Consider the following 12207-nt stretch of genomic DNA (forward strand, 5'->3'; position numbering starts at 1 on the left):
CAAAATTTTTTTTTTTCAAATACGCATCCATATAGTATTAATAAATGATCAACCAAGACAAATACCCAAAAATCATTGTTTCTTAGTATATTAAGATACAATCTACTAACAAAAACAAAAGATGCGAAACACTATTGTTTCTTAATATATTAAGATACAATCTACTAACAAAAACAAAAGATGCGAAACACTATTGTTTCTTTATACAATCATCTATGAAAAGGGAACTCGATGCTCTTTCAAATCTTCAAAATCATCTACTATTGAATCTAAACTAAATGTCGAAGCTATAAACAAGTATCACCATTCTATAAACAAGTTTGTAGTGTTCTGAATTTCCAGTTCTCACTAACCATTGAGATAACTCAGATAAACTTTTCAATTTTTTGAACTCTGGATCTTGGACTACATTATGCTCAAAATGATAAAGCTTCTTCTCCAACACTTGTTTGTCATAATCTGTGAAATCTTGTGGATAGAAATTCTTTACCAACAAACAAAGATCACTAATTCTGAAAGATTTTAATGCCTCTCGAGGTTCTAAAGCTGAGCTAAGCCTAAGCAACTCCATTGCATCTTCATTAAACCGATAATTTAGTTCCTGTAGTTGAGAATCTATTGTAGCATAAAAAATATTTACTCGATAATGATGCTCATTTGTAACGTTATCTGGTTGATTACGAGCTCGACCTCGCCTCGCAACATAACGAGCATTCATATCCAGGACATCAATGCGATGCTTCTCACAAAATGATATCACAGTGGTGAGTAAGCCATCCCATCCATCATCTCTAAATTTTTGGATAAGTGCTTTAGTAGATGAAACTAAATGCATAGCATTTAAAATGTCTTGAGATTGGCTTTGCAAAGCTTGACAAAGTTTATCAGTGATCTCCATAGTTTCCTTCTCAAGATGCAAGATGAAAACAAATTCAAATGAAGTTAAACCTTCATAAGCTGACTCTCCTTCTGCCCGATTTTCTCCATCAATTGCACCATCAATTATATTTTGTAAAACTTCAACAGTTGAACTAAACATCCTTAATAAGCTAGAAACTGATCTAAAATGTGAACTCCAACGTGTTTCTCCAGGTCGTTGTAAAGTGCCAATTTGATTAAGTCCACTTCCAGTCTCAAGCTCTTCAAGATCAATCAAACGTGTTATTTCATTAGCATTGGCAACTTTCAATTGCTCATTGCGCTTGCATGAAGCACTAACAATTTTGATCAGAAAAAGAAATGTAAGAAAAAAATGACTAATGGGAACAACTTGTTTTTATGCTTTTACTAATGCCAATTGTAAGCGATGTGCAAAACAATGGATATAGTAAGCATATGGGCAATCATTCAAAATCAAAGCTTGTAATCCATTCCACATACCTTGCATGTTGCTTGCTCCATCATATCCTTGCCCTCGAATATTTTGTATATCTAAGCAATATTGAGATAACAAAGAATATATCCCCTTCTTTAGAGTCAAAGCTGCAGTGTCAACAACATGAATAAGCCCAAAAAAGCGTTCTTTCACAAAGCCTTCTGCATCAACATATCTAAACACCACAGCCATTTGCTCTTTCATGGACTCATCACGAGCTTCATCAACCATTATGCAAAACTTTGCGTCACCAATTTCTTCCCGAATGGCCTTCTTCACTTTGGCTGAGAAAACATGTAGAATTTCCTTTTGAATCCTAGGTGATGTGTAGGTTGCATTTTTTGGAGTTTTTTCTATTATTTCAGCAACCTTCTCATTCCAAAAAGTCACAATACCCAATGATTCATGAAAGTTCCCACGATTTAATGAACTAAAACTTTCATCTCGACCTCTAAAAGCTATAGCTTGAAAGGCAAGATATTGCACAATAAAAATTGTGGCCTTCAATTGCAACCGATTATTTGCAATTTGTTCAATAGTGAAATGATCAACTACTCTTTGCAAATGCTGCGATTGGTTCATCAAATCCTTACACATTTGCTCAGCAACTCTATGAGCTGAGTTAGGATCTTTTCCTATATGAACTTGAAAAGAACAATCTTTGCCCCCAACCTTTTTCCAATTTCTAAATCCACCAACAATAAATGTATTTTGTCCCACAACCACATTTGGATTATGAAAGACAAAGCAGGGTAGACAATAAGCTGCATCTGTTGTAGGAGAATATTCAAGCCATTTTGAATTATTTCTATACCAAGAAGCTTGAAAACTACGATTCTGCTTTCCACTTTTTTTGAATGTCTCTAGAGGAGGTTGGTGCGGACCTTTTTTAATGTATGCCCGTCGAATTTCATCACGTTGATTAACATGATATTCCCATATCTGTTTGCGTGTTCCGGGATCATAATCCAAAGAATCAAGGTCAATTCTTTGAAATTGTGTTTGAGAGATTGGAACATTCGCATTTTCCGGAATTGGAACATCCGCATTTTCCGGAATTGGAATAGCAACATTAGTTGTTGGCAATTCCACGTTGACTTCAGAAGAATTTGAAGTTGAATCCTTTCTTTTGAAAAAATCAAGCATTGTAGTTGATTTTTTCATGATCTACAAATAAAATAAAAATTATATAAGAATTACCGTTATTTTTTTAAATTTGTGTGATAATTTCTTATATTATATGATTTATTTTTTTTTCTTTTTGTCTTTTGTCTGCCTTTAATATCTTTGTGTTTAAACTGCCTTTATTTATGTCTATGTGTTGTCTCTTCCTTTATTTATATCTTTTATGTTTTTTGTATCTTTGTATTGTCTCTTGTCTTCATCTTCCTAATTCTGACCCACTAACCCAAATATCCAATAAATCCCACTACAGACAGTCAAGCACTACTCACAAAAACTTTTCTTAACTTTACTTTTTTGTTTTTTTGTTTTTTTGTTTTCTCCCCTGTCGCTTGTCTTTGCCCAACAGCAACTCCACACCACTTTTCCCTATTCCCTATTATTATGTCCAACTAATGTCCAACACTCCAACTACCGGTCAACAAAAGGCACAAAGCATTTGACTCTATCTCTTTTCTATTTCTTTTATCTATATAATGCAAGGCAGCAAGAGCCACAGCCCACAAACACAGTCACAAAGCCAAAAACCCAAAAAAAAAAAAAAAAAAAAACACACAGTTCAGTTCAGCGGCTTCAGCCGCAGCACAACACAAGCACCAAATCAGTTATCAGTAAAAACTAAAAACACAAACAAGAAACACTCAAACACCACAAGCAGTAGCACAGCTGCACAGTTTCTTAATTTCTTTGATTCTCAGAATCTCAGATCACAGATTCACAACACAAGGTTTTGAAATTTGAAGGAAAAGATAAGAGTTAAAGAGTAAATACCTGTGATTCTGTGAAGGCTCGAAGCTGGGCTGGGCAGATCGGGAAACGGCAACCGGCGGCAGCAGCAGCAAGTTCATCTCGTCTCGCGTGGCGGCGTGGCCCGCGTGGGTCTCGCTCTCGCCGGCGTGGGTCTCGCTCGAAGCAGCTGGGTTCGCTCTCGCCGGCGTGGGTCTCGCTCGAAGCAGCTGGGTTCGCTCTCGTCGGCGTGGGTCTCGCTCGAAGCAGCTGGGTTCGCTCTCGTCGGCGTGGGTCTCGCCGGCGTGGGTCTCGCTCTCGCCGCGTGACTCAGGGACTCTATCGCTCTTGTCTCGCTCTCGTCTCTCTCGCTCTTGTCTCGCTCGTCTCTCTCGCTCTCGTCTCGCTCGTCTCTCTCGCTCTCGTCTCGCTCCGTCACGGTCTCTCACTTTCCTTTCTTCTTTTTTTTTTTTTCTTTTTTTTCCTTTGGTTTTTGCATTCTCCGTTTGGTTTTGGACTGCTGAGGTTGAGATTTTTTTTTTTTTTTTTTTTTTTTTTTTTTTTTTTTGTTGTGGATTGACATGGGTTATGGCCTTATGGGCTCTGCTCTGCTCTGAGCTGGCCGGATTATGGGCTAGGGGAAGGGGGGTTCATGCCGGATGATGGGCTAGGGGAAGGGGGGCCGGAGCAAAAATTTCAGGGGGGGCCCAAGCTCCTATTTTTTTATTTTGAAAAAATTTTACTTGCTAAAAATTTTTTTTTTTGGGCCCAGGGGGGGCTCGGGCCCCCTTTGCCTTGTACCTGGGTTCGTCCCTGCCCACCAGACCCACAACCAACAAAGAAAAATAACACCAAATTGAGAGAGAAAGACGAAGAAAGTGAAAGTTTTGCGGAAGCAATATAAAACAAAAATTTATATTTTCATTTAAAGATCGTAGTACCACACAACCATGGATTCTAAATAGAACAAGATTGCGTACCTCTCTAAGCAACCCAAGTGTGTTGCCTCCCAAGGTTTTCATGTCTCTCTCTCTATTTCTTTTTGGGTTTTTAGAAGAATGTAGTATCACTCAATAGTTCTGATGGCCAACAACTGATATGATATTTTTTAAAATCTTATTTTTTTATTTAAGACTTCAAAAACCCAAGAGAAAGATTGGACGTGGGATCCTTAGGGATCCTAATCTTTAGTTGTAGGATTCATCAATAACTTTTTAAACGTTATTGACTTATCTTGAAACTCTTTCAAAATTATTCCTTAATTTTCTCAACCATATCAAGAAAATATTTGAACTTCTACAAATTGCAATAATGTCCATCAACACATTGCAATTGACCCCTGAAGATTAGAGAATTACAAATGAGATCCCATTACTTACAATTTTATATCTATGTCCTTCCACCATACTATATTCCCACAAGCCACTAGGACTGGATTAATATCACTGTCATGTCCCTAGCTTATGTAACCCTTAATTTCTTGATTTCATAATTTCTATTAGACTCCAAAATATTTTTGAAAAATTCTTTAAATATATATATATATACACAATATTATATATATGAAAAACATTTTTGAAAAATGTCACCTGCCGGTTTTGTTTTGAGTCCAACTTCAATATGAAAATCAACTGAATATACTATCTTCTTTAGAGATTGGTGGATTCATTGTTGAGCATTTATATATTATACTCATTATACATATAACACAACGTGTCTGTATATAGCCTTTAAAATTGGCATCACCAGTTGACATTGTCAAAGTTATGTGCATAATAAATAAATATACACAAACCCCTCATGTTTGAGGACAATAGAAAAATTGTGATAGAACAACCTTTTAATTAACAGTGATCACTCCATAAAATGTCCTTGAATGGATCCAATTCAGTGTATGTACTTGTTACATTACACCCACTTGTCTGCTTAAAGTCACTACTTCAATGATGGAGTAAATCATCCTATCATATAGCAGCACAACAAGTGTAGGCTTCAGTGGTAATATTCAATTAATATCCACAGCCTAGAACAATTTAACAATCTATGAAAAATCATTACTCCCTATCTTTGGTTTCTTAACCATTAACATGATTTTTCTACAGAGGTGAGGTGACATCACATGCCACATTTAAACAATGAAATATACCTATAAAAATTATGAATGTGAAAATAAAATTTTATTATCAAATAAAAATGCATAGTATTGTTTTTGAGGGCACATAATTCTAACAGAAAGAATAGAGAAGAGTGAGAGAGTGAGAGAAGAAGAGAGAGGAGTCGGAGATAGAGAGTGAGAGTGAGAGTGAGAGAAAAAGAAAAGAAGAAGAGAGAGGAGAGAAAGAAAGAGTCAGAGATTGAGAAGAAAGAGAAGAGAGAGGAAAGAAAATATATTATTTTAATTTTCCATCCCTGCTATAGTGTGGTTCTATATAGCCATACTTATTGTAGTGAGCATGTAAAAAAATTTGGGTTTACATACCCTACCTAGATGAAGGTTATTTTTATGAGTTTGGTGGGCAAAATAGCAACTTGAGGGAGTTACATCCCCCAATACTAATGCTCTAAGTTTAGAACCCCACATCTCAATAAAAATGCAATATATAATGTTCTCAAATGAGTACCTAAAAAAATAATAATTAAAAAAAAAACACCCACTCTGCTTTCATCTTGTCGTATTCTCATCACTGACTTCTACTATCTTCACAAATTTTGTTTCACAATTCTTTCAAGTAAAGATCATGGTTGAATACTCCATGGTTGAACTTATTGGGCATTAACTGAGTCGCAAGCAGGCTTCAAATTGTCTGTTTTAATAATTTTCAAATTTTTATTAGCATTAAAAGTGTTTTTTATTATAATTTAAAAAAAAAATACATTTCTTTGATTTTTATGTGTGTTAATCACGCTTAGTCAAGTGATAGATAAGAAATCTTTTATTTTTTTGGAAAAATTCTTTCAGTAAAGTAGTGGAAGTCGCATTACTTTGCTACACGGGTTAAAAATAGTAAAAATAAACCGTGTACGGTTTATGTTGCTTAGCAGATTTTCTTAGAGAGTCTTGGAGATTGAGTTCCAATATTTGTAGTTTTTTCTTTTCCCCATTTTTTTTCAATAATCCCAAGTTAAGGATAAGAAAACTCATTAAGCTCTTAAGGAACTCTTAGCCCTTGAGATGCAGCAAAGATAATGACAGTTGTTTTAGCTCAAGATAATGATACAAAACTATTGAGGAAGTTGGGGTTTTTTGATTTTTTTTTAATCAAAAACTTTTTTTTTTTTTTTTGGGAACAAATCTTCAAGAAGAAGTTGATATGAATAAAAAGAATAAAAAAATTATGTAAAAAAAGGAAGGAGAAAGAGAAAAAGAACAAATAAATTGTTGCTTTTAAGTTTTGACTAAACAAAATTGTTACAATTTGGTACAATCACAACTTCTAAAAATTATTACAATTTGGTGCAACCATTTGGTATAAATTATAAAAGGAGTTGGATCCCTGCGTAGTTGTGGACATACTCAGAATAGGATGGGCCAGTTGGGCGTAACTTCTATATGATGGCTGGGTTGGTGGAGGATTTGAGTTTTTTGAGAAGGAGAAGGACATTGGTGGAGGATCTAAGTTTTTTGGGAAGGAGAAAATGCAGGTTATGATGTGATTCAGTTTTGTGTTTATGTTTTCCATAGAGGAAACGACGGAGAGGTAGAGAGATTTTGAAGAAGATAGTTAGATTTGGGGTTATGAGAGGGAGGGTAGATTTGGGGTCATGAGTGAGGGTTGACTTCAGAGGAGGGTAGATATGAAGATGAGAGTTTTACTTAAATTTTCAAAATAATTTAAGTGGCAAAATATGTATAGAACTCGACATTGCTACTGTCGAGTTCCACTTGTAACTTTATTTTTTTTAAATCGAGTTTAAAAAATATAAGCATTTTGCTAAATAGTTTCAAAACAATGGCATTTTGCTACACAATTTATAAATTATGGGCAAATGCTTATTTTCTCCCAAAATAAAATTTTAGTGTATTGTTACATTAACAAAAGCTAATTTTTTATTTTGGCCATTATACGCGCCGTCAATTTTTATCCAAAAAATAACAGTAAAGACTAAATTGACACAGTGATAAAAGGTTAGAGCATCTCCAATAGATGCTGTATCAGGGTTTTTTGGAGAATTTATGCTACTGTTCATGCTTTAACCAGTTCGGTATACACAAAACTTTTCTAATTTTTTTTTGAAGTTGCTACAGTACTTCTCCAAATCTAGAGAACACTGTAGCACTCCAAATCAATTTTTCTGCTTAAAAAATTATACTAGCTACTATTATATCAATTCTTTCTCTCTCCTTCGGGTGTTTTTTTTTTTTTTCCTTCACATAATCTAAACACAAAACACAAAACAAAATCCAATTCTTAAAATAAAGTTGAATCAGAACAAGCAAATATAAATGAAAAAAAAAAAAAAAAAAAGAACAAGCCGATCTGACCCTGTTTCTTACATAATCCAAACACAAAACACAAAACAAAATCCAATTCTTAAAATAAAGTTGAATCAGAACAAGCAAATATGAAAAAAAAAAAGAAAAAGGAAAAAAAAAGAAAAGAACAAGCCGATCTGACCCAGCCTGGTGGTGGGGAGGAGGATGAGTGGCGGTGGGGCGGCAGATGTGGTAGTGCTGCATGGTGAACACTGATCTCCACCGGCTTTGTCCTTTCGGCGACCTCAATCTCCACCGGCAGTGGGACGGCAACCTCTCTCTCTCTCTCTCTCTCTCTCTCTCTCTCTCTCTCTCTCTCTCTCTCTCTCTCTCTCTCTCTCTCTCTCTCTCTCATGTGAACTAGATGTTGAGGTTGCTGGAATATTCTTGAGGTGAAAGAAATTAAAAGAAAGGGGATAGAGATAGTGGACACTTGTGTGGAGGAGAAAAACAAGAAAAAGAAAAAAAGAAATGAAACATGTATGGGTGAAAATGAAATGAAAGAAAGAAAAATAATATAAAAAATAAAAAATCCTAATTGAAAAATACTACCGCAATATTTTCACAATAAATTTTAAATAACAGATTGTTATTAGTTAATATTGGCGAGTAAAAAAATAATTTCAGTGGTGAGTTCAAATTAGTACTAGTAACAATTCAAATTAGAATTAGTAACAACTTTCCACATAAATTTTGTTGTGAAAGTATTGTGTAAAATGTTGTGAACATAACACTTCTCATTGAAAAATATAGTTGTTAAAAAAAGAATAAATGATGATTAAAAAAGAATAAACAATAAATGAAGAAATAATATTTAAATGGGATAGAGAATGAGATAGAGAATCTGTTGGAAAATGTATTTGAAAAAGTGGATATGTAAAATCTAAATATCGCTGTTCATTCTTCAAACAGTACAAAAATTTAGAGAAACTGCTGAGAGATGCCCTTAAGACTAAATTAAAACATGAAGCTTGTGAAAGCAATTACTATCATTTGGGCAAGGCGAATGGCACCAATCTTATGAATCTAGAGGCCCATGTGGGCAGAATGACCTGCCTAGCCTAAGAGCCCACTAAAGTAATTAGCGGATTTGAACAAGTTTTATACCTGGAACTGGTTAACTGGGCTAAAAGTTTCATACCTCGTGGTACTGCTGCACGAAGTTCCTGCAATTCAAGCATGGACCGCACTGGCCCAACAAAATTGAGTGGATGTGGTTATTGTTCTCCCACCAACTTAAGCCTTAGTCTTATATGGTATAGGATCTCTCAAACAATAACAAGGTTTGAATTCACAACTCTTAAATTCACAAGTTTGATTAGTCACAATAACTTACTACTACTAAGCCACACCTTCGTATGATGTGAGGTGTAACATTTCACATTATAAATACTCTTTCAGAATTTCACCCGAATTTTTTATTTTTTATTTTTCTCAAAATTACAGAAATAGATATGAATAATTTTCAAATTAAAGGAATATCTACGGATGATAAATAATTATAGATAAACATAAATTTTTTTATTGAATTCCATATAGCCAGGACTTTGCTAAAAGATTATTTCATCACGAGTAAATGAATGTAGAAGTAATGTACCAAAGCCTAGCATCAGTCAAAAATATAATAAATGAATGTCAAAATTATTTTTATTATGTATTAAGGTTGGTGACACATTAGTTCATAAATGTTATGTAATGAAATTTATAGTATCTCTAATATCACTCATACTAAAATTTTGATGTAGAAATAAGCATAAAAGGTACAAAAGCCAAGTTTCTCATAATGAGATTTTTATAAATTGTATTGTATTGTATAACTTTTTTTTTGGAGAGAGAGTGTATTGTATAACTTTTACAAACTAATGTGATATTATTCACAAAAATGTAATTTTGACATTAATTTATTACATTGTGGACCATTACTTATATATATATTATCATGTTGCTAACATCCATCAATTACATTCTTTGTCAAATAAGTTTGTAAAAAAGTTTTTTTTTTTTTTTTTTTTTTTTTGAGAATGAAGTTTGTAAATGCTATGTAATCATATTTGCTATATCTTTAACATTTTAAAATGTTTTTAATCAGATCAATCACATTCATTATTATATTAATTTGTAATGGTTATATAATAAAGTTTGTATGTAGTAACTTTAGCATTTTTTTTTAATAAATAACTAATAGATGTTCTCATCAAAAAAAAAAAAAAAAAAAAAACTAATAGATGTATAGTTTATTATTATTATTATACGTATTCAGGTTTGGGGTTCCTTCGGACTTCAATCATTAAAGAAAAAAGATGAAAGAAAAACAAAAAAGTATAGTTGGATGCAAATTTTGCTGAACCCTTTTTTTTAGGAGGAAAAAAGGTATAATTGTACCTTCCGGTAAAATAATAAAAAGTATAGTTGAAATTTTTTTAAAAAAATGTTAAATTTTATAAAGTTGTAAATAGACAAATAAACTAAAAAATAAAAGAAAAAATTAGTGAAAAATGCACATGTGTTGGACTCGATTCATTTTCATCTGATTGTATTGGTGGTTTTGGTTTTTAATATTCCTTTATTTTTCAAAGTAAGAGCACTAGCAATAGTGGTGCTAAATAACTATATTACTATTTTTAGCAACACTAAAACTTAAAATACATGCTACAGCAATGGTGCTATAGCTAAATTTTTTTAGTTACTTGCTACAGTGTACAACTATTTATGGCTGTGCACTGTAGCAAGTAGCTAAAATATATATATATATATATGTTTTTATTTTTATTTTTATTATATATTAAACTCTCTCTCTTCTCTTATTAAAAAAATATTTCATCTTTTCTTTCTTTTTCTCTCTCTCCGGCTTCTCTTCTTTCTTCCTTTTTCCTTATCATTTTTTTTCCTCTCTCCCTCATCACCGAGACCCATCTCGCCTAGTCACCTACAACAACACCAAGTGCCATTGTCTCATCTTCATCTTCATCCTCATCCTCCTACTTCACTCTTTTCCCTTTCACCTCAACCTCACCCAAAACAAAACTCACCACCAAACTCTCCTTCAATTTCTCCAAAACCCAAACCCGCAATCTCACTCTCAAAACAACAACAACAACAATTCGATCCGCAATTTCCATCGAAAAAGAAATCCTAAAAACCGAACGACCCAACACATTCCTCCGCGAATCTGATGACCATGATTCCCCATCATCTTCATCCTCCACAGTCCGATCCCGCTTTGAGAAAATGATAAAGGAAGCACAGGACAGTGTGTGCAAAGCAATCGAAGGCGCCGATGGTGGAGCTAAGTTTAAGGAAGATGTGTGGTCGAGGCCTGGTGGCGACGGAGGCATAAGTCGAGTTCTTCAAGATGGTGCCATTTGGGAGAAAGTTGGGGTTAATGTTTCTGTCATTTATTGGGTTATGCCACCGGAGGCTTATTGTGCCGCCATCGCCAACACTGAGTTGAAGCCGGGCCCCATTTCGTTCTTTGCTGTCAGAATTAGCTCCGTAAACCTAGTGGTTTTGGGTGGTTGTTCTTGGCTTGCTAGTTTTTGTTGGGTAGTTGTGGGTGGTTGTTTTTGGTTGGCAGTGGTTGTGGATTGTGTCATTGATTGGTTTATAGTGTTTTTTTGGTAGTGGAATGTATTATTTTATTGTAGTAGATATATTATTTTATTGTAATGTCTATATTATTTTATTTTGTTGAAAGCTAAATTAGATCCACTGCTTTGTAAAATGAGTAGGTAAAATAGATAAAGTAACTTTTTGTGGTGTCAAATAGTTCCACTACTATGGAGGCTCTAATATAACCATTGTAGCTCAATAAAGTATAAGACATCTCAACTCAAACAAATATTCATCAATAATGTCACAACTTTGTGACACATTTCTCCTCCCACTATATGTGGTTAACAAAGTTTGTGCCGCATATGTCATTTTCATTGCTTTAAAAAGGGAATGAATCATTTCGCAATCTTTGATGGATATCTTTTATGAGAGTCTTGTAGATTAACTGGTATATTCTAGTATTTTCAATGGAAACATTTAAGACTTAAATTTCTTCATTCTCAACCATTGAATTATAAACAAAGAAAAGAAAAAAAAAAAGAAAAAAAAGAAGAAGTGGGCTTTTGCATTAAAATATAAGTGACTTTCTGTAGTTATCAAAGATAGTATCTAAGAGCCAGCTCCGGATGAGGTTTTTTTTTTTTTTTTTTTTTTTTTTTGAGAAACAAGGGATGAGGTTTTGGTATATGAATATGTTATCAATATTCTGGTTTCCCAATAAAATTCCTCTTTTTTTTTTTTTGAAAGGTCCCAATAAAATTCCCTGGCATCTGCGTGTGATGGGAATGGAATTTGGATAATATATTATTATATCTAAGTTGATTTCTTTTTTTATTTTTTTTTATTTTTATTTTTTATAATATCTAAGTTGATTTCAATACAACTTCTATATACAATC

The 12207-nt window shown here is 33.6% G+C and overlaps 1 protein-coding gene across 1 annotated transcript; it reads right to left on the bottom strand.

The window, feature by feature from the left end:
* Positions 1-274: 274 nt before the first annotated feature.
* LOC126704094 (uncharacterized) lies at positions 275-10876 on the bottom strand. Its single transcript, XM_050403127.1, has 3 exons — positions 10787-10876; positions 1381-2497; positions 275-1140 (listed from the first exon to the last, which is right to left on the bottom strand). Exons 1-3 carry the CDS (start codon positions 10874-10876, stop codon positions 275-277), a joined length of 2073 nt encoding a protein of 690 aa, XP_050259084.1.
* Positions 10877-12207: the final 1331 nt, after the last annotated feature.

Source organism: Quercus robur, chromosome 10 (genome assembly GCF_932294415.1).
Source record: "Quercus robur chromosome 10, dhQueRobu3.1, whole genome shotgun sequence".
NCBI classification, from domain to species: domain Eukaryota; kingdom Viridiplantae; phylum Streptophyta; class Magnoliopsida; order Fagales; family Fagaceae; genus Quercus; species Quercus robur.

What these genes read in the sequence shown, in the direction of transcription:
- LOC126704094 (XM_050403127.1), bottom strand. Translation starts at nt 10,876, where the DNA reads ATGGAAATTGCGGATCGAATTGTTGTTGTTGTTGTTTTGAGAGTGAGA. An exon ending in AATTGAAGGAGAGTTTGGTG is followed by an intron (nt 2,498 to 10,786) that starts GTGAGTTTTGTT and finishes TTCAAAAGAAAG; the next exon opens with GATTCAACTTCAAATTCTTC. An exon ending in TGGAGCAAGCAACATGCAAG is followed by an intron (nt 1,141 to 1,380) that starts GTATGTGGAATG and finishes TTGATCTTGAAG; the next exon opens with AGCTTGAGACTGGAAGTGGA.